A 22,813-nucleotide genomic window follows, 5' to 3' on the forward strand; every position below is an offset into this window, starting at 1 on the left:
GCGCGGAGACAGGTCCCAGTGGAGGAGACTTTCAGCGAGGGAGGGCAGTTGTGGGTGACCGGGCTGGCAGAGGAGCAGTTAGGCGTAAATCAGGCTGGCAGGGGAGTGGTTAGGGAGCGATCAGGCTGGCAGGCAGAAGCAGTTAGGGGCAATCAGGCAGGCAGGCAGGCTCCCAGACTGGAGAGGATGCAGGCCGGGCTGAGGGACACCTCACCCGTGCACGAATTTCATGCACTGGGCCTCTAGTTGGTATATAAAGCAGTGGGAAAACAACTTGCAGGAAAAATTACCCTCTTAAAATCATTTGAGTTTCTTCTTTCGGAAAACTTATTGCCACTGTGCTGAGTAAGTTAAGAACTCCACGGGGCCCTCGGTTCTTTCCCTCTGTCACTCTCTGCCTGGGCTCTGACATCACTGACACTTGTGAAGGCACAGAAAGGTTACGGTCCAAATTAAAGAGCAGGAAATGCCGCTGCACCCTCCTCCCGCCTGTCACTCAGGGACTGATTGCGCAACACCACGTGTCCGTCTGGCGGGCAGGCGTCTGTAGCGCTGTTGTGCAATGCAGATGGCACTCGGCACGCCCGTTCACAGCTCTCCTGGAATCCCTCAACACAGACACGCACATGCCACTCCACAGATGAAATGGTCTGCTCAAGTCAGATCTGTGTGCCAACACGTCCAAATAACACTCCCCCAAATTCAATTTTTTCTTTTTAATCATTCTTGCTTCCCATAAAAGTCATCCCCAAAGGAAATCATCTACAAAATCACTTCCATATTATTCAATTAAAATGAAAAATATACACAATGCTCTCAAAATGGAGTTTCCACTGAACCTCTATTGCAATGAAATAAAAGGCGGAGGTTACTGATACAAAAGGCTTTTTTTTTTTTAATCACATATGGCAAACCTACCATAAACTGAGATTTAAAAAAAAATACATCAAGGATTCTTTAAAATATATCTGTAATCTGTAGAAGACATTCTAAATATTTTTAATCTATTGTGGCTATTTCCTCTCAAACATTATAATGACAAAATACATTTTCTTTGATTTTTCAACAATTAGATTAAATGGTATCATAGTCTAAGCCAGTGGTTGCCAACCTTTCGAACCTCACGGACCACCAGTTGGCGATCGCTGGTCTAAACTACTATTTCCCAACCATTTTGTGCTTCTATATCATTCTCTGTCATCATCATTTCTCATTGCAAATGTGATTTTGAACTAAGAACCCATCCTTTCTCCAATTAAAAATAAAATCCACTGGTCTACATTCTTCCTCACTCCTTTCACTTTCTGAGAAAGAATTAGTAAAAGCCAAACTCCCTCTGAAAGTCTCACGCACCGCACACATTAAAAGACATCACTTCTGCCCACGCCTGTCCTGTGTCACCACCTCCCTCCCAACCGCGTGTTTGTCATGACTAATGTGGAGCCTTACCCCTCGTTACTCGAGGCACAAGAGACTGAGACACTGCAAGACAGGAAATCACGAGGCTGGGGTCATAATCCCTCGGGTCGGTTACCACAATAGTTAAGTGGCTCAGAAGCTAGATATCTAATAAGCAAGGAGTAACTTCATACTGTCTGGGAAAGATCTAAGACATATAAGGCCACCAGCAGTACTGACCAACTTAGCTATGAAAATAAAAGCAAACTAAATCTAACTGAGATACAGAAGTGAGAATAGAGAAAATTTGATGGCTAGAAGAAACAGCTCTTCAATCCACACATATAAAATCACAATCACTGAAACTACCCCCCCAAATTAAAAGCAACGTCAGCCATGAGGACCTGCATGGTACCTGTAGCAGACAGCGAAGTGGGCGTAGGCAGCCACGATCCAGTTGTGGTGGCCAGCCACGATCAGCACCTTGCGTGGGTCCACAGGAAATCCTGCCGATTTAGAAAAGGAAATATTTTATCGACAGCACAGGCCTCCCCCAGCCCGTCCTCTGCCTGTCCTGACAGTTTTGCTGGAGCACAGCCGTGCACGCGTGTTTACGCATCGTCTGTGGCTGCTCCACGCCGCCACGGAAGAGCTGCGGCTCCAACAGAGCCCGGCAGCCCACAGAGCCCGAGATATTTACTATCTGGCCCTTCACATAAAAAGTCTGTCAACCTCTGCACTTCAGACTTAGAGCAAACAGGACTTACATACTTTTTATACAAAAATTACGTGCTAAATTACAGTTTAAGATATAAATGATAAATCTGAATTAAAAAGCGAGGTGAGGCTAAAAGTACATCTTTATAAATCCTCAATATCAGCTAGAACTAAGCATGTGCATTGTCTCTACTTGCGTCATCACCCTTACCTAGCCTGGCAGGCTCCTCGCCAGAGGCAGAGAGGATGGGCTGGGCACCGCCTCCCCGAGCCTCAGCTTCCACAGAGTTCAGTCCACTCCTAGAATCGGCCGAGGACCTAGTTGTGTTGTTTATTTTACGACTAGGAATACCTACGAAAGGAAGTAAGATCATTTATTTCTAAGTTCACCTGAAACAATTTAAAACTTCGCATATCAGACATGAAAACATGCAGTTCACTATAGTCAACATATATCTTCCAGTACAGCAATGTATTACAATCCAATCACCATAAAAAAAATGGAAAAATAAATAAAACTTTCAACAGATGGTGTACAGAAATGAGATTACGCTTTATCATATTACACTCCACTTCTACCAGCTCTAGGGCAGTGAAATCCATCACTAGTTCAGTCCACGGCAGTGTCTCCACTGCAGTGACTAGGCCTTAGTCACTTCAAGCTGCAAGAGCTGAACCGCCCCAGACGTTCGCCGTCTCTATTCGGCAGGGGAGCCTGACTGGATGAACCCTGCTCAGAGGCCACAGTAAGGCAGAACTCTTCTACCTGAAGTGGGTGGAGGTGACGTGCAGCACACCTGCCCGTCTTGCACCAGACACACCTGTGCAGACCTCCTGGGCTCTAACAGGAGACCGACTGCCAGTGATCTAGCATCGGGTGGGCAGAGGAGGGCCCAGGCCCCGGTGGCTGTTTATGTCAGTGAAGTTGTACAGAGCGGTCACGTCCCCTCCTCTCTGCAGTGTGCACAGAGAGCTGAGTGGTGGCCACAGAGATCTTCTAGCTCACAAGCCTGCTGGCCGGTACCACACACTCTGGCGTGTACCTGCCTAAACGTGTGCTGACTTAACTTCTATGACAATTAAAGTTCTCACCATTCCTAGTAGGTGCATAGGTCAGAAAGAATCAAAGAATAGGTCTTCTTTCTCCCCATTCATACCTGAGTGTAAATATACCTGCTTCATGAGAACAAGCACTTAGAAGGACTGAGCACAGTGCCAGTACCTGGTGGGGGCAGGTAGCCGTGGAAGAGGACGCTGCCGCAGGACGAGCGCTCCAGCTCTTCGCACAGCAGGAGCCTTCTCACTGAAAACGCCAGACACACCAGTCAGATGGGCGCACCAGAGAAGCAGCTCTCCGCTGCCACGCTCTCCGGTGAGAGGACAGGGGAACGGGAGCAGGTGTAAGTGAAACCAGCTGCTAACATCGTCTTGCCATGAAAACCCGCACTGACCTAGTCCATCCCAAACTAGGACCTGGCATAGGACACACTGTATTGGGGCAGTTTTGTGCACAAAGGGTCAAACCGTAAGTAGGAACATCAGAACACATACCTAACGGAGTGATTCCGTAAAACTCAGCTTCGTGCCTGAGAACGTTAATACTCACTCCCCTACAAAGAAACAAAGAACATGAGTCCACCGTCAGTGCAACTCGGATTAGCATCTGAAGCAAAAGGAAAAGTCGTAGGTGCTTAGTGTGAAACTTTGAAACTTCCTTTCTTCCAATATCCTTAACCATTTAAAAAAGTCTAAATAAAAAAAAAACTGCACACCAACAAAAACATTCTCTTACTTTAAAACCATTCACATACAGATGAAATGGGCGACTAACCAAAAAATCAGGGCTTTACAGGGTTAGTACAAGTAATCATCAAGTACTGTATCATTCCTCTGTGGCATTAATGGACTAAGTTTTTATGACAATCATTTCTATGCATATTTAACCTCCCCGATTATACTGTCAGCTCCCTAGGCAGGCTCTATTTTGAATCTATTTTTGTGTACCTTGCACAATGCCTAGCACAGCACTTGTACGTAACTATTATGCAATAAATACCCATTGAATGAATAAAATCAGATAAATGACCTCATCAGAAACAAAACAAAACAAAAAAAAGCAAAATAGAAAGTAGGGGGGAAAAGGCCAGCCTGATGAAGATGTTCCAGTACAGTAGTATGGAAATAAAAAAAGCCAGTAATTTACAGGAAGGCAGTTGGTAATACAGATATTTAAACCAATTCTGTCTCTCATGGGTTATCTGGTTGTGGCGTAGTCACAAGGACACTGACTAGCAGTAAGGTTAGGCTTCTTTAATCCATCAAGTGCTATGGGTCAAAATAATTTTACTTTTATAAAGAAATAAGTACTTAGTAATATAATATTCTTCCCACTTCCATCCAACGCCAGGCCAAGCATCAAACAAACAGACCCAACAATCTCTTTTATTCATTCCATAAATATTTACTGAGCAGCTACTGTAGGCAATGTCTTAACACTGGGAACACAGCAGGAGCCAACCAGACAGAGAGGAGTCCTTGCCTTCAAGAAACTCATATTCTAGTGAATGTAAGCAAAGTTAGATAATATTATAAAGAAGCAGCTCAAGGACACAGCTGGGATTTTAAAAGCTGTAACTATAAAATATGAATACACCAGAGGCCCGGTGTATGAAATTTGTGCGGGGGGGGGGGGGGGGGGGGGGGGCGGCGGGGGGGTTGGTCTCCTCAGCCCAGCCTGCACCCTCTCCAATCCAGGACCCCTCGCGGGATGTCTGACTGCCGGTTTAGGCCCAATCCCTGACATCCCTCTCACAATCCTGGACCGCTGGCTCCTAAGTGCTCACCTTCCTGCCTGCCTGGTCACCCCCACCCCCCCCACCCCCCCACTGGCCTGGTTGCTCCTAACTGCTCCCCCCACTCCCCGCTGGCTTGGTCGCTCCTAACTGCTCGGCCCACCCCCCACCGGCCTGGTCACTCCTTACTGCCCCCCGCCCTCTGCTGGCCTAGTCGCACCCAACTGCCCCCTGCCGGCCTGGTCACCCCTCATGGCCCCCCTGCCGGCCTGGGCGCCCCATGCAGCCTGCTGTTCAGTCGTTTAGTCATTCCTCACTAACCTCCCTGCCGGCCTGGTTGTAAGCAGCCATCTTGTGAGAGTGTGAGGGTAAATTTGCATATTACCTCTTTATTATATAGGATTCTTACTGAATATTCACTAAGAATTTAGGAAATAAAAGAACAGGACAATACAAATGAAATTGTAGCTCCCTAGTAAGAATCCAGACCCTGGCAAGGTTAAAATAGTTTAAGTGATCCTTCATTTATCCACAGTCTCCCTCTCCCCCACGTACTGAACCTCTGAACTTCTAACTACACATCTAATACAACTAGATCCTGGGATATATAGGGAGCAGTGCTTGCCCTTTTGGAATGTAAGCCTAATGGAAGACAGACTCCAGAGAAAGTGTAACAATTGCTATGACTACCTGTATTAGGTGGATACGGCAGAGACCAGGGAAGAAATCAGGATGAAAAGGTCGCAAGTGTTAAAGTAAGAGAAATTAAGCGCCGAAACCGGTTTGGCTCAGTGGATAGAGCGTCGGCCTTCGGACTGAAAGGTCCCTGGTTCGATTCCGGTCAAGGGCATGTACCTGGGTTGCGGGCACATCCCAGTAGGAGATGTGCAGGAGGCAGCTGATCGATGTTTCTCTCTCATCGATGTTTCTAACTCTCTATCTCTCTCCCTTCCTCTCTGTAAAAAATCAATAAAATATTTTAAAAAAAGAGAAATTAAGCAAGGGTCAGATTAGAGAGAGCCTTAAGAAACAGGATAAAATACCGAAATCCTTCGCCACGAACCCAGTAACATGTAACTGACATTTTCAGGAGTGTGGTAACCAGATCAGATTTGTATTTTTAGAAGACACTGTGGGAAATAAATGGTAGGGATGCAAGAATGAAGTGGGGGGAACTGGCCAGGAGGCTGCTAGCGCCGGCTGGAGGCAGGGATGGTGGAGGCCTCCACCTACGAGAGTTTAGTTCTGAGAAAACTTTCAAACGAAATAGTACTGTCAGAACAAAACTTTACCTTCATAAAATATACCCCAAAAATCCATCAATAAGACTGTAAAAGGATGCACTTCTTACCTTAAGTCTAATTCTTTTGTCCGAAGAAAATTTAAAATGGGTGCGAATGCTGCCGGATCTCTATCAATAAATATCTGCAAATAATAAACAGTTTAATAAACATCTGAAATGATGCTCCAAGTGTAACTGCAACTTCTAACTTTGATGTGTGTAGTCTAACTTAGGGAACAAAGACTGAATTACTGAAGAACTGTATTTCCCTGGAATACATCTGAGGTGGCAGTGTCTGTCCTCCTCCACAAAAGCTATTGTTGATTGATGCATTTTAATATGTAGGAAAATGGTCTCTAATAAGTCAGTTCTCTCATTTACTTTGAGATTTTTGGTAAAATTAACACTGGAGGGAACATTTTTATCTGAAATATTCTAGAATCGAATGAATACTTTGAAAATAGTATACATAAATAATACTTTCTTCTATTATTAATTACTGGTGACAGTGATGGTGACATACATAACTTGCGACTTACATGGGCATCACCAAAATAATGTACTTGTATGAAATACATAATTGATAACTTTTCACAGGAATATGTACCAACACTCTTGAATCAATTACAAAAGCTCTAACCATAAAACTGAACATCTTTTAAAGCTTATGTAAGTTTATTAGGGGAATGGTAACAAAACTCTTTTTCCCGTGGTCAATTATGCATATCAATGAATGAAGTACTTCTACCCTCATACATTTTTGATTTTCTTATTAGAACCAATCAGAAGTTGAAGAAACACAACAGATTTGTGGAGATCTTATTACTAATGTCTTTCTTATAACCTCAAACAGGCAAGCCTGCTTTTTCTGCATTATTTCACCTGCAAATATCACCAAAGCAGACGGACACCTGTGCCACGCTGCTGTCTCCAAACAGAAAGCCCTCCTGCTTCTGGGAGGAGACGTGTATTGTACATGCTGCTGTACAGTCTAACTGCTTTTTTAATGCATAAACCGACTCCTTTTGTACTGAAACATAATAGTTCTTTACTTCCCTCATTCCACTGTTGCTGTACAAATTCATAGGGTTATTTTCCAAAATAAAAAATAGTAGAACTTTACTATTTACAATTTACACCATTCTAATTCAATATCAAAATATTTTAGTACTTACATTAATCTATTTACTGTTAAAGTTTTAAATACTGATTAAAATTACTCTATTGACAATGCAAACTCATATCCTACAATCTCTCTAATCATGAACATTGAATTGCTATATGTAGTATTTACTATTTAGAGTTCTATACATATAGAAACACTCTAAGCATAACAAAAAAATAATAAACTTTAAGTAGATATATCTCACTTTCATTTAATGGTTATTAAAATGTTAGCTTTCTAAGAGCCACTATATAATAAGGATCAAACATAAGCATTAATCTAATTTGGACACACTGCACATTATACTTACAGCACCAGTTTCATCTCGAAGTGTTGAAATTCTCCCGCTCAGCAAGCTAGAAGTCACAACAATAAGCTAGTTAGTTTTTAAAATCTGAGTATGAATAAATGTCCTAATTCTTTATCAAATGTTAATGATCAATATAAATGAGCCATCTTATCTCCAAAGCAAAATAAAACCAAAAATTATTTTGTCTTTGTTTTTGCAGTTAAGAAGGAAACTTTATTCAAACAAAAAACAAAAAAAATTCTATTTTAAAAGTTAAGAATTTTTGAGAAAAAAATATTAACAGAATATTCTTACTATTTTGATAAATACTAAGTACATTAAGAACAGTAATGAAGAATTATATGCAATACCTGGAAAAAAAGGAATCTGGAATCCACATGAGAGTCTGTTTTGAGGTACTAAATCTGCAATTGAAAGTTATCTGGTATTATAAATGAGCACACAATTTGAAATTCAGTATTAGTTAGCTTGCTCTAATAAGCTGGCCAATGGTTTGTTTACACGTTGTTGCAAAGCTATAGCCAAAACAATTACAGTCATCACTCTTAATATTTTAAAATTTCTGTCAATTCAGAGTTAAGATCATTCAAAGAGCTCTTCACAAAATCTAGTAACTCACTGACATAATGCTTCCCTAAACACGACTTCCCAGCATGCCCGTCTGCTGAAGAATCAACAGTCTAACTTCAACATAGCACTCAAAATTACCTTCCACTCTCTCCAACACAAACGTGTTCCCCTCTAATAGAGAGTACTTAACACCCCCAAAATTCATGCCCACCACCATTTCAATTTCAGTGTTGTTGTTTTTTAAAATTTATCCCAGCTCAACAGCCCTTGTCACCCATCTTTTTTTCTTCTAAAAACATTTTGTTTGGCTTTATTAGCTCCTGATACATCCATCTTTCTTAATACCCTTAAGGTTTTACCTTCTCTTTAATGGATTTTCCAAATAGTCTATCCTATATTATCATTTTGAGCTCACAGTAACTCCATTGTACATTATTCTTTATTTGCAGTCTTAGGCTATTTGCAATTGTCCTATTCATTCATTTAACAAAATCGCTCAGTAAATATATCAGCTTTGAGGTTAACTGACATTTGACCAAGCGTGTTTATTGCTATTGCCATCGACAGAGGGGACTTTACCCAAGCACAGGTGTAACAGCCTGGAAGATCAGGAACTGATGTAAAGTCTCATGGCCAAGAAGGAATCTAAGGCTCATCCAGCCCCGCCCCTATTACCTGAGTATTTTCACCTTAAAGCTCATCACAAAGAATGACATATGCACTTTTTTACTCTCTGCCCACAGCATCCCGGGTCCTCACACAGAAGAGCCCACACGGCCCCCACTGTCATTCTACGTCACTTCCCAGCTTTACAAAACTGTGAAAGCCGCTCCTGTGCCCATGCGTCAGATTTAAGAAAGGAACCAAACGGTTTATTCAAGAAAACATGGCAAATTTTCCCACATTTTCTTAGCAGACTCTTAGGAAACAATGAGAAGCGGACTGCAGCTAGTCACAGGAAACTGACTTGGTCAAAAAAATAAAAGCAAATCCAGTCAACAGCAAACTGAAGAGTCCACGGGTCCTCAGCACGGACAAGTCACTGTTTTGGAGGCCATCAAATTAATTCCACATTAAGGGACCGTGACCTTTCACATTCACTGCTGCTTACTCAACAAGATGCCTGCCAACTAACTCGAATTCTGTGCTACTCACAAAATTCCAGGGGTCTGCTTAAAGTCCTATTAACAATTTCACTTACAATCAGCAGTGAGGGGTGGGTTCAGTAAGCCGGAATTTCTGGGACCCTCACCCCCCCCAAATGTTTTTTTCCAAACAAGAGTGAGGGAGAAAAACCCACATAGCTCTAAAGCTGGTTCCAAATATGACTTCATGAGAACTGCGACACTTAAATGTACACAAGCACACTTCTCTGCAACATACATGAAAGTGCTTCCCAAGCAGGGGGTCCCAACGAAAGTATGACTAGAGACATTAGCATGTCCACATTCATACGAGTGCCACTTGCCTCCTACTAAATTAACTTGGACGCAATCTAAAAATGACTTAATCTGCAACCTTATTGGCAATACCAGTAACCCTTGCATTTCCCGTTATTATTTCAAATTCCCTTAGCGATCCTGTGGGATGGGCACTATTATAGCCACTTTAGGTTTTAGGAATCCAAGCACTAAGATAATCTGCCCAGGGGTGCTGAGCCAGTTACGAGGTAAGGCCTGGGAACTGGAACCCGTCTGCACTCCAAAGCTCTCTGTCCATCCGCCCCCCCAAGTGGCCGTCCCAGGAGGCCTCCAGTCCTACTCATTCCAATGGAATTCATCACAAATTGAGTCATACTGGGTTTCTTTCAATTTACTAGTTTTTTTTTTGTTTTTTTAAATAATAACCATGCTAAATGAAATCTCATCTTCTTTCCGAATCACCCCCAAAGTGAATCATTTAAAAATCAGCCATTTCTATCATTTCATTGAGTATGTTTATTTTGGATCTCACGTCTCTTGGAATTAAAAGATAAATCAGCCCTGACCAGTTTGGCTCAGTGGTTAGGGAGTCAGTCAGCAGACCGGGGGGCCCCAGGTTCGATTCCGGTCAAGGGCATGTACCTGGGTTGCGGGCATATCCCCAGTAGGAGATGTGCAGGAGGCAGCTGATCGATGTTTCTCTCCCATCGATGTTTCTAACTCTCTATCCCTCTCCTTTCCTCTCTAAAAAACAATAGTTTTTTTTTTTTTTTTTTTTAAAGATAAATCAGGCCTTCCGGGTGGCACGTGCTCCGAGCTGTACTCCAGAGCCAATCTGTCCCAGGCCTCAGCCTCGGCTTGGGGACAAGCACAGCGGGGTTTTGTTTTACTGCGCATCCGGGCATGCCTTCAGCGAGTGTGCTGATCCGTGTTTGCACAAGATACAGGCGCCTTCCACACCCCTCCTCGCTCTGAAGCGCTACAAGAGCCTGATTCCAAGTCACTCAGGAGGGCAGTCCCAGCCCGGCTGCTGGGGGTGCTGTTCCCGCAGCCGCCTTGAAGGTCCAACCTGCACATGTCACCGATTTCAGCAGAGCGTCCATTTCTCACTCTAGGGGGCAAATCTCCTCGGGACTGGGATCCATACAGCGACAATACTGTTATGATTTCTTCACTACTGAACAGTGCTTTTTGGAGGTGGGAGGGGGGTAGAGCAGGGAACAAATGAAGAACTGTTTCTTGTTCTAAATTCTCTAGTGCACTGAGAAAAAACAATCAAGTGTTTAGCATTAAAACTCTGTACATTTTGATCACTATGGTTTGCAGTTTCCATTTTGCATTTAAAAAAACATCATTTAAAGCCTTAGATATTGGAGCACAGCAAAATACACCGCCTTCCCGAACCTCCACCCCGGCGCCCTCAGCAGGGCTGACTCACAAGCCACGGTCAGTTCACTCCAAAAACTGGGATGTTTTCCCCAACAAGCTCAGTAAGAGGCAGAGGGGAGAGGCCGCCAGAGAGAGGGCAGGGCTGTGCCTGTTTTCCACGAGGGCGCCCCGCACCCCCCCCCCCCACACACACACACACAGGGCGCCAGCAGGCACCGGCTCCCCAGGCCAGCTCTGCCGAGGGAGGTTTGGGGACACACTGCCCACCAGACAGACAGACACACACAGACACCCTCCTTACCCCCCCCCCCCCCCCAGACAAGCCCCGAGAGAAAGGGTAAGGACAGCCTCCTGCAGACCCGCCCGGCCTGCCCGAGGCCCGCACCCAACAGCGGGGCCAGGAGCTCACTGCCCACCCCCCCCCCCGCCCCGGGGCGGACACAGGGACCGAGGGGGAGGCTGACCACCTGCAGCAGCCAAGCCACAGGCCAGGCTCCAGAGCAGGGCGGAGGCCGGTGCCTTGGAAAGGGGCAGCGAGGGGCCAGGGGGGCAGGAGAGGCAGGGGAGGTAGGGGGCATGGAAGGGAGGGAGGAGAGGGGGGCAGGAGAGGCAGGGGCAGAGGGGGGCATGGAAGGGAGGGAGGGGGGGCGGAGGAGAGGGGGGCAGGAGAGGCGGGGCAGACGGGGGCTGGGGACGGAGGAACAAGGGTAGAGGGAGGGGAGGGGGAGAGAGAAGGGAGGGGTTGAGGGGAGCAGGGGGGACAGGGGCAGAAGGGTGAGAAGCAGAGGGGGGCAGGAGAGGGGCAGAGGGTCAGAGGGGGCAGGGGGGCCCCGGAGGGGGGCGTTCCGGGAGGCAGCAGCCCTGCGGTCCGGCCCTGGGTCGGGAGCCCGTCCCGTCCCCGGAGTCACCAGGTCCACACTCGCCGCCGCTCCCGCCAGGAGGCCCCGCGCCCCCCACTCGCCCGCGACCAGGGCTCCCCGCCCCCGAGGAAGCCTCCCCGCCGGGCCCGCTCCCGCGCCGGGCGCCCCCGCCCACCTGGTGCCCCCGACGTTGAGCTGCACGATCTCACCGCCGCCGGCCGCCGCGGGGACGCCGCCGCAGGGCCCGCCCGCCATCTCGGGCCGCTCCCTCCCCGCGCGGGGGCCGCGGCGGCGGCTGCAGGGCCCCGGCCTCGCCCACCTTCCCTCGGCGCCGGCGGCCCGGCCTCCACGCCTCGCGGCCACTAGGCCGCCGGGCCGCGGGGCCTCGTTGGGGCGCTGGGCTGCCGCCGCCACCGACGCCGCCGCCGCCGCCGCGGGAGGAGGGGTCGCCGCTGGGGACAAAATTCCTCCGCGCGCAGCGCCGCCGCCACGAGGGTTGGAAGGAAAAGCCGGGGCGGAGCTTCGCGGGCCGCGGGGCAGCGCGAGCTGAACCTCCTCCCGGGCGGACTCCAGGCTGCCCCGCCCCTCCCCTCCCCTCCCCCCCGGCCCCTCCCCGGCGGCAGGGACGCTGGGCAGCGCCGGGAGCCCGGGCCCCGCACCTGCACAGGGCGGTGCCAGGAGGACTCGTCCCTGTGCACTTAGGAGGGGGGCGCGGGCACGTCCTAGCGACCGAGTCGGTGCCTGGATGCAGACAGCGCCCCTGCGCCGGGCGTGGGGGGGTTTTCCACCTGCACAGCGCTCACCTGGGCGCAGTCACCTGCCCCCTTCGGTCCTGTTCCCGAACGGGGTGCGCGGCCCCCAGCGCCGGGCATGGGGCGGGGGGGGGGGGGGGCGTTCCACCTGCACAGCGCTCACCTGGGGGAGTCACCTGCCCCCTTCGGTCCTGTTCCCGAACGGGGTGCGCGGTCCCAGCGCCGGGCATGGGGCGGGGCGGGGGGTTTCCACCTGCACAGCGCTCACCTGGGCGCAGTCACCTGCCCACTTCGGTCCGGTTCCCGAACGGGGTGCGCGGCCCCCAGCGCCGGGCATGGGGCGGGGGGGGGGGGGGGGCGTTCCACCTGCACAGCGCTCACCTGGGCGCAGTCACCTGCCCCCTTCGGTCCTGTTCCCGAACGGGGTGCGCGGTCCCAGCGCCGGGCATGGGGCGTGGGGCGGGGGGGGGGGGGGCGGGTTCCACCTGCACAGCGCTCACCTGGGGGAGTCACCTGCCCCCTTCGGTCCTGTTCCCGAACGGGGTGCGCGGTCCCAGCGCCGGGCATGGGGCGGGGCGGGGGGTTTCCACCTGCACAGCGCTCACCTGGGCGCAGTCACCTGCCCCCTTCGGTCCGGTTCCCGAACGGGGTGCGCGGCCCCAGCGCCGGGAGGGAGCCAGGTCTAGGGCGCCGGCTCGGCTTCGGGGGAAGAGGAGCTTGACGTGCCCTGGGGAGCGAGGCAGGGCCCAGGGCCGCCGCCTGGTGCACGATCCGGGGCGGGTTTAAGGGCAGCGCTTAAGGGCCCACACGTGTGGGTCCTCACGGGCGGCTCCAGGTTTAACCTGGCGGGAGGGGGGCTTGTTAGGAAGAGGATGGGACCAGGTGCCGCTCACAGCCGCCTCCCCACCCTCCGGGGCAGGGTTTTTATGTTAAGCAGGGAATTAAAAAGACAGAAGCCAACACCAAGCCCCGAGGCATTACGGACAGAGTACAATCCGTTTAACTTGGTTTTTAAAAACGCAACGAGGCTGCTGGAAGGCCCAGGATGCCTTCTCTCGGGGCAGACGCCCTGGGAGCGCAGGGAAGGAATGTGCGCTTGGCTCTGGTTGTGCGGAATGTTGAGACGGGCCGGCTATGCCGGCTGACAGTGTGGCCCAAATCTTCTCTCTCTCTAGGGATTTCCCCATCTACTTGGTCTGCAGTTACCGGAAGAGGGGTATGGAAACATGTGTCTGTAATCATGGAGTTGCCGTCTTCTTGCAGTTCTGTCTTCTCTTCTAAACACTGGCGTTTTAGGATCAGCTCTCCGGGGCATCCTTGTGTTGGATGGTGACGCTGTCTTAATGACGTGGCTCCTTTATCAGAGGAGATGATCTTCGCCCTTCGCTTGTAGGCTCATCGCTGGAATCTCCGACTCAGGTGGCCTTCCCCTTCTCTGTCTATCAAATCGTCCTTTCCTTATAAGGCCGCCAGTCCCTGGAGTGCAGGGTCCACCCCACGTCCACGAGGATCTCATAATCAAGATCCCCAACTTAATTACACCTGCCATCCGTCTATTTCCAAATAAGGTCGCAGTCGCAGGCTGCAGGCATGAGGATTTGGACATACCTTTTGGGGACTGCCATTCAACCCACTATCCGTCCCTATAAAAACGTTCGCACGCATATGCATAGCAGCTTTCTTTGTAATAGCGAAGAAGCAGACACAACCTGAGTGTTCACCATCAGGCGAATGAGTAAACAAACGTGTTCCTTACAGTGGAACCCTTCTCAGCCATAAAAAGGAATGAATTACGTCTAGACACAAGCATCTGGATGAGTATCAAAGTAATTATGCTAAGTATAAGCAGCCAGACAAACAACCAACCACAAAAAATATATATAGTGTGGCCCAGCCGGCCTGGCTCAGTGGTTGAGCATCGACCTATGAACCAGGAGGTCACAGTTCTATTCCTGTTCAGGCACATGCCAGGGTTTCGGCTCGTTCCCCAATGAGGCGTGTACAGAAGGCAACCAATGATTTTTCTCTATCTCTCTCCCTCTCCCTTCTGCTCTGAAATCAATAAAAATGTATTTTTTTAAGTATATAGTGTGCAATGCTCTTTATATAAAATTCTAGCAAATGTAACCCAGGCCTTAGTCACAGAAAGCAGATAGATGGGTGGTTTTCTGTAGGTGAGAGATGGCACGGTATGGAAGGGAGTTACGATGGGGCCCCAGGAAACTTTCCAGGTGAGGGATATGTTCCTTGTTCTTTATCGTGGTTGTGGCGATGGTTTTCAGGATGCATACGTATGCCCACACTTACCAAGTTGCACACTTTAAGCAAGAGCGGTGTATTGTATTTTAATTATGCCTTAATAAACTCAAAAGCCATGCATGCTGCCTCGTGCATCCTGCAATGCCCTAGTCACCTGTGATGGGTCCTGAGCATAGCACAGCTGTCTCTCTCTCCTTGCTTATATCCTGGCTTTTTCTTTCCTCGGTGCCTGGGAAACTGATCGCTAGGGACTGCACCCTCCTGGGCGTCCTGTCCTCTCTCTTCCAATTGGTGTCAGCCAGGGGGAGGCACCGGCAAGAGAGTGGGGACACAGGGAGACAGGGCATTTACTGACCCTGTTTCTCCAGTGCTCCCTGAAAGGGCGAGGGCTATGCCCTCCATCTTGCCTGTATCCTCCATGTTGGGGCCACGTGCGGCCTTCTTCCCGGAAGCCCAGGCCTCTGCTGGCCACGCCCGGGATTTTAAACTAATCAATGACAATCAAGGGAAGTGCGCGCCATAGATATGACCACATCCTGTGTAACAGGACCCGGCTTGCGCCTGGCCAATCGGCAGAGCACAGTCCTTTCTCCTCCCCTTACTCCGACCCCCCACTATATAACCGGTCTCTGGGTGGGGTTGGCTCTCTTGGCCACTTGGCTAGCCGATGTGTCGGTGAGTCTGGTGGATGGAGAGCTCAAGTTAGCTTGAAATACAGATTCTTATGCTTTTGCATCGGATTGGATGGCTCCCTGATGTGGTTTCTTGGGAATCTTGAAATCTGGGCACAACACTCCCCACGTGCCTGTGTTCTTCAATGGCCACCCCATGTGATCCCCTCTTCCAGAGTCTAGTGCTGATTAGGCTCCTGCAGACCATCCTCCCCTAATGAAGGGATAGCTACTTTCTGGTGTTCCCGGCCCCTCCGTAGTTTACCATCCCTTGATGGACCCCTTAAGTCTTCCCTCACTTCTCCCAACAATGCCTTCTTTGAACTTCCTTCTGCTAATATCTCTTCTTCCTCACCCCCACGCCTCCTAAAGTAAAACAAGACATTCTCAGCAGGGATACTCATCATAATGATACTGTAACCTGCTAAGATGCCCCAGATGCACAGGGAGGTCCACTTTGCATTATTAAGCAGAGCTATTATCAATTCTCCTTTCTTTCTCTTCTTATTTCTAGACCAGTCATTGGTAAAATATGGCCCCCAGGCCAAACCTGGCCCTCCGCCTTTGTGAAGTTTTATGGGAACATAAAGTTGTATTGGGCTGCTTTTTGCATGACAATGACAGAGGTGAATGGAGACCTCCTGAGCCTAAAATATTTGCTTACCTGGACTGTTTTAGAAAACGTTTGTCAGCTAGGCCACGGCCAGTGCCTATGATGCTTAATATTGCAGACCCATTACGGTAAGTTTCCAAAGAATAGAGCTATTACAGCCTTTAGACAAATTACTGGCAGAAGCTTTGAAATTAAAATTATTTAACACCTTCAATCACATTCTTAGGCAGGACTTCCTCCCCCACGTAGTCACTGTTAGATCCCTCCAGAGCAAGGACGCTGGGCCAGGTACAGAGACTCACCAGGGCAGAGAGCTCCGCATGCCTACCAAGGGCAACACTGGAACCTCGCCCCAGGGCAACCTATCTTCCCCTCGCATATCCCTGGCCCCCTGACCTTTTCCTCCCCAAGGATAGCATCCATGACTCAGTTGTATTTCAGCTCCAGACCCTGAAAAGCAGCAACAACAAACAAGTGGGGGGGGGGGGGGGGGGGGCAGGCGCTGTGGCTGCCTTGGGACCAGCTGCACTGACTAATGACCCCAGCCCTGGAACCGACCAATCAGTGGAGACCAGGACCCTGAAAGAGCACACCTGGAAAGCTGACGCATAATCTACTGAGACACTAAGATTTCCACCTGCAGGAGAGAGAACTACACTCCTGACAAAGGAGCGTGTGTTAATTATGCCTGCCTCCCTCCCAGGAGCACACCCAAGCCATCCCCTTTCTCCTTCCCTTCCCCAGCACGCACCTATCATATCCCCTAACCTCTAAGGCAGTGGTTCTCAACCTGTGGGTCGAGACCCCTTTGGGGGTCGAACGACCCTTTCACAGGGGTCGCCTAAGACCATCGGAAAACACATCTATAATTACATATTGTTTTTGTGATTAATCACTATGCTTTCATTATGTTCAGTTTGTAACAATGAAATTGGGGGTCACCACAACATGAGGAACTGTATTAAAGGGTCGTGGCATTAGGACGGTTGAGAACCACTGCTCTAAGGGACCCCAGGAGACTTACAACCAAGGGAGCAGTGGGCAGCAGCAACTTGTCCTAGATTTACCCCCTGAACCTGACTCCAAGGCCCCCTTTCCTCCCTGTATCCCTTCCCTTTGGGTAGCACCACCTCCCACCCCCTCTTCCTTAAATAAACTCACTGTTCTTTCATCACCATCTGAGGTGGCTATTTAGCCTACCGCACCACTGACTTAGCCTTTTGTTCACCTCAGGCAGAAGGGAAGTAACATGCCACCTCGTCCTCTCACCTGGTCCAGAGGCAACTCCCAGGGCTCGGCTGGCTGTCTTCCTATTGGCCTGAGATGTGGTGCAACCTTAAATGAGACACGAGAAACATGGGCCAGTTATTGAAATAGGGTAGACTGGGGCATCTCACCAAGTTTGAAAGCTTCAGTACCACCAGATGTAAACATGGGGTTCCTATTCATACAGAACTGAGTGCCAACAGTGCTATAAAGTACAGGGACAACGAAAACTTAAGACTACTTTGGCTGACAGCAATACCATTTCTGTTCTGGAACGGTTTCTCTGCTGATGATATTGATTAATCTATGCGGGTAGAGTACTTTGAAATATCTTCTATTATTAATGAGTAAAAGCCTCTCATGACCATTAGTCAATATATATTGGATTTTCATTAAAGGCAAATACATTCTGATATAAAAGTGCTTTGAAAACGATAAAGCCAAGTCCCCATCCTATCGTCACAGGGTTTGGAGAGAAAAGGGAAGAATTCAGCATCATTCTTCAAGTGTTCAAATTGTAACATTCTGCCCCATGATCTAATAGGTCCCTGCAAAAGAACAAAACATATAAACATTTCCCTATAATTGATATTCTTCCCTGTTTATTATTTAATACAGCAGTTCTCTGTGGGGCGCGGTTACGGTGTTTTGGCCAGGTTCAAGCCTCGGACTAATGAAAGGACAGGGTCCTCTCATTGCCACATGCAAGTCCCAGCTGGAGGGCAGGGCCCTCCCAGCACAATTATAGCCAACGGCTGTGGTTGTAAGCTTGAACCTATGGTCCAAACACGTGGACCCACGTGCCTTGTGATAGAGTTCGGGTGCATGTAGTTGAGTGGGGTTGGAACTCACGAGAATGCTGTAAACAACGTGATCACACCCCTACTTTGCCTCGTGGCATCTGCTATAAAATAAAGACATGGTTGGTGGGTGCTGGCGCTGTCTCCTCATCAGGGAGGCAGCGTCCCACCGAGACCCAGCTATTATTCTCTTGTCTGTCTTTCCTTAATCCTTTAACACCCCCCTTCCCCCTCCACACTCAGGATCACCCTTGGTCGTGCTGTTGTGGCACAGTTCTCAACCTGTGGGTCGCGACCCCTTTGGGGGTCGAAAGACCCTTTCACAGGGGTCACCTAAGACCATCAGAAAACACATATATAATTACATATTGTTTTTGTGATTAATCACTATGCTTTCATTATGTTCAATTTGTAACAATGAAATTGGGGGTCAACACAACATGAGGAACTGTGTTAAAGGGTTGCGGCCTTAGGAAGGTTGAGAACCACTGATTTAATAGGACCTTGGTTCTGTCTCACACTCTTAGAAGATATATTAACAAATTTAATTATTTCACGGGTGCCACATTTTCCTAAAATTTTTTTTTTTTTACATTTTCCTAATATGTTTGCCTAGACATCTGAGAGTCTTCGTGTGGTAGTCGTCTTACTAAAAAGAAGGCAGAGTAACTTGGGGGAACGTCATTTCATTAAGATTTTAAACCAAAATTGGTTTCTGCAGTGAGGACCACTTTAAAAAAAAAAGTACCATCTTTATTATCCTTAATTTAGGAGAAAGTCTGTAGACCAAGGAATCTGTACAATTGTCTCTTACATGGAATTTTGAGAAAGTACTTCCTAACTCTATGATTTAAATAAGAAATAATATCATGGTAGTTTGAAACTGTGATCTTTTTTTTGTAATATTTCTTCAAGTCCCAGACTTGGGTTCACATGATGAACAGAAAAAGTGAGTAAAACAAGTAAGATTTTTGTCAATATTTCAACCAAAGTATTAGACGACTTGAATGAGTAAGTCTATCAATGTTACGTACAATTTGAATATCAACAGTTTCATAGAATCTGAAAGGACGGTTTAGGGAAAATCTCATCCATTTTATAGCCATTTTCAAGAATCATTAGGTATGGAGAAGAGTGTTACCTCAATCCCTTCTCCACCCAGTAAATCCTCTGTTATTTTTTGGTTGACAAAACTGTTCAGGCTGAGTATCACTTTATAACAACTTATGAGAATGTGAGAGTAAAGCTTCCTTTTTTGAGGTTTCTGAAAACCACTAAAAAGCCATTTTTCAGTTAATACATTAAAAAAAGTTTCCTAAAATGTTTATGCGTGTTAGAAAGTGGTAGATGTTTATCTGAATAATATTTTCTCATCATTTTTAGGAGAGTAAAGTGTGAGAACATTGCAATCATTTTGATTGAATTGTTATAAAAGGCTTCAGCAGTAGTCACCCAGTTAACATCTTTAAATTGACACAAACTGAATCACATAAAAAGTTTAATCTAAAAAAAAAAAAGGCAGGAAAAAAGGGGGAAGAGGAAACAAACAAACAAAAAATAAAAGAAACAACCAATAAAGAACAATTGGCAAGAAAATAACTAGCAAAATAGTGGGGTACAAAATAGCCATATTAATAATTACATTAACTACAAATGGTCTAAATATCTCAATTAAAAGGCAGAGACTGACAGAGAGTATTAGAAAAAAAAATCAAGAGCTAAGTATATGCTATCTGTAAGAAACCCACTTAAATAAAAATACATAGATAGGATGAAAATAAAAGGTGGAAAAGGACATTCCATGTGTGCCAGTTATTAATTTATGCCTCTCAGCTCCACAGGTATACTTCATTGGCTCATTTATGAAAATACTAGAGGGCCGGTGCATGAAATTCTTGCACGGGTAGGGTCCCTAGGCCTGGCTGGTGATCAGGGCCAATTAGGGCCTTCTGGCTTCTGGCCGGGGCCTTCCTTTGTTCTGCGCCACTCCCTGGTGGTCAGCGTATGTCATAGCGAGCTATGAACTCCCTGTCTCTCGGGTGAACTCCCAAGGGAACAATTTGCATATTAAGCTTTTATATATATATATATATAGATAGATAGATAGATAGATAGATATCTGAGCACTTAATCTATTTTTTCTTTGCCAACTGACATAAAGCTATGTTTTATTTTATCAACAGAGGGCGCTGGAGAGACGCTGCAGGGTGCAGGGGCAGGTTCCTGGCTGGGCTAGAGGACCTCCTAGGAGAGACAGCTGGGAGCCCAGCTTTCTGGAAAAGCCTAGGCTGCCCGGGGTGGGTGCTGGAGATCTGACTGTGCGTGTGGGCCAGTGCAGCTCTCCTGTGTCCGGGGAACAGGCCAGGACTCACTTCGGGACTGGTGAGTTTATTTATTTTTTCTATTTCCTGCAAGATGGACTGTTTCTGTTTCCCAGTATTTATAGGAACATGTTTAAATAGGAAGAACCCAGCCCCCAAACATCTGTCTCCCTTCAAGTTGCCCTGGCAGCCTCCTAGATGCTATATTTTGTCAGCTTCCGTATCCATGGGTCACGGGAAGTAGTTCCTGTGCTACTCTGCAGTTTTCAACTCACACTGCTCACCCAATTCAAGCAACTTGGGCCAAATTCATCAAAGTGAGTTATTGGCACGGCGATGCATGCTCTTTTTGTCTGAACCATAGCAGCTTTTGTTAATTGCCTAAAACCTGCAAACTTGCGGGAAACATTTACAATAAATTGATTCTTCCAGACATTGCCTCGGTAATAATAAATAAGTCGTTCTGGTGATTAATAAGTGCTCCTTCTTCTGACTTTGTGCCCTTGTAATTAAAAAAAAAAAGGACAATCAAGAGAAATCCAAAACTCTACACCAACCAAAATATCACAGTAAGAACACAGCCAGGGCTGAGTCATCACAATGGTTCTCACTGTGATCTCCACTATTAAAACTCTTCCTGTTGCAAATGACAGAATTTAGATAAAGGAATAAATGTTAGGGCTTGTACCACTGGGAATGAATTTAGTTTCAGGTTTGGTTGGCTCGGAGGATCAGAGATACGTGAAGGAAACCAAAATATGTCATCCCCAAAAGATGCCCCTTGGACATACAAATTATTTTGAGCTGAAGGCAATGAAGCTGCAAACTCAGAACAAGCCCCCCACCCCCGCCCCCCATTTTCTGCAAAAAGGCAGGAAATAGATTCTCCTTTTCCTGGAGGCACTCATACCAGCCCAGAGACCCTTCCAGAAAAATCTACAAACAAACCTTCCTCCACTAGTTGTCTCCAATGTATTTACCTTGCGACAGGTTGGGCCACCCTGGGAGCCTGAAACTTCCGTGCTTTGTCCTGTTGTTTCTCTAAAATGTACACCTTGTTCTGTGTTGAAGATGTTGCCTAGGCTGAAATCTAAGCTGCTATGTAGAGTTCCTTTTTGTTTAACAGTTCTCCCAAGTGATGTGCACGGAACGGGTTAGCCAACTGCCTGTTTTTCTCCTGTTAAAATCTGTCCTTTTGTTAAAGAGCGCCAGCTGAAAACCTGAGGGTAGAGGTAAACATTTGCCTCCCCTACCCATGAAACAGGATATCTACATCTTTCTCCCCTTCATCTCCCCATGTTTGCCTTTCCTTGGAATCTTCCTGGTGTTCTCCCTCTAGCTCAGCGGTTCTCAACCTGTGGGTCGCGACCCCTTTGGGGGTTGAACGACCCTTTCACAGGGGTCGCCTAAGACCATCGGAAAACACATTTATAATTACACATTGTTTTCGTGATTGATCGCTATGCTTTAATGATGTTCAATTTGTAACAGTGAAAATACATCCTGCATATCAGATATTTACATGACAATTCATAACAGTAGCAACATTACAGTGATGAAGTAGCAAGGAAAATAATTTTATGGCCCTAACCGGTTTGGCTCAGTGGATAGAGCATCGGCCTGCGGACTCAAGGGTCCCAGGTTCGATTCCGGTCAAGGGCATGTACCTTGGGCGGGCACATCCCCAGTACGGGGTTTGCAGGAGACAGCTGATCGATGTTTCTCTCTCATTGATGTTTCTAACTCTCTATCCCTCTCCCTTCCTCTCTGTAAAAAATCAATAAAATATATTTTAAAAAAAGAAAATAATGTTATGGTTGGGGGTCACCACAACATGAGGAACTGTATTAAAGGGTCGCGGCATTAGGAAGGTGGAGAACCACTGCTCTAGCTGGTAAAGAGCTGGCCACAGACAGCCCTGGGCCACATCATCTCCTGTAACTGTGGACCCAGAGACTCACTCCCTCTCCTGTATTCCACACGTGAACTCCCAGGGCTGGGCCCTGAGGTGTCCGTAGGTGGACTATTGCCCTGTAGGATGCAGGCCAAGGTGGCGTTCGTATTCTGATCATCTCAAGCAAGGGTGGGGAACGTCTGGCCCTTGGGCCATCCACAGCCCCTGAAATCATTTGCTCTGGCCCTGCCAAGGCACTGGGGGTGAGTTAATGAAATGTTTGACCGAATACAGCAAGCTCATGTTTAAGTTGATAATTTTGTATGGCCCGTG

The 22,813-nt window shown here is 47.5% G+C and overlaps 1 protein-coding gene across 4 annotated transcripts in view; it reads right to left on the reverse strand.

Annotated features, from left to right (window-relative positions):
• Positions 1-17,534, reverse strand: part of KCTD3 (potassium channel tetramerization domain containing 3) — a 40,871-nt gene extending 23,337 nt beyond the window's left edge. Inside the window, exons 1-8 of one of the 4 annotated variants that reach the window (XM_070401431.1) lie at positions 17,469-17,534; positions 8,015-8,068; positions 7,665-7,710; positions 6,259-6,332; positions 3,667-3,725; positions 3,338-3,418; positions 2,327-2,467; positions 1,814-1,904 (exon numbers count right to left, since the gene is read on the reverse strand). In XM_070401431.1, coding sequence (XP_070257532.1) covers positions 1,814-1,904; positions 2,327-2,467; positions 3,338-3,418; positions 3,667-3,725; positions 6,259-6,332; positions 7,665-7,710; positions 8,015-8,043 — 521 coding nt within the window. In that variant the 5' untranslated portion in view covers positions 8,044-8,068; positions 17,469-17,534. Of the gene's footprint in view, positions 1-1,813; positions 1,905-2,326; positions 2,468-3,337; positions 3,419-3,666; positions 3,726-6,258; positions 6,333-7,664; positions 7,711-8,014; positions 8,069-11,511; positions 11,593-12,079; positions 12,312-12,707; positions 12,717-17,468 lie in introns of those variants that run through there. The other 3 variants (XM_070401432.1, XM_070401430.1, XM_070401433.1) reach the window with 3 other exon arrangements.
• Between the last annotated feature and the right edge of the window lie 5,279 nt (positions 17,535-22,813).

This window comes from Myotis yumanensis, unplaced genomic scaffold (assembly GCF_028538775.1).
Source record: "Myotis yumanensis isolate MYYU_CA2020_CCGP unplaced genomic scaffold, mMyoYum1.0.hap1 SCAF_22, whole genome shotgun sequence".
Classification (NCBI taxonomy): Eukaryota; Metazoa; Chordata; class Mammalia; order Chiroptera; family Vespertilionidae; genus Myotis; species Myotis yumanensis.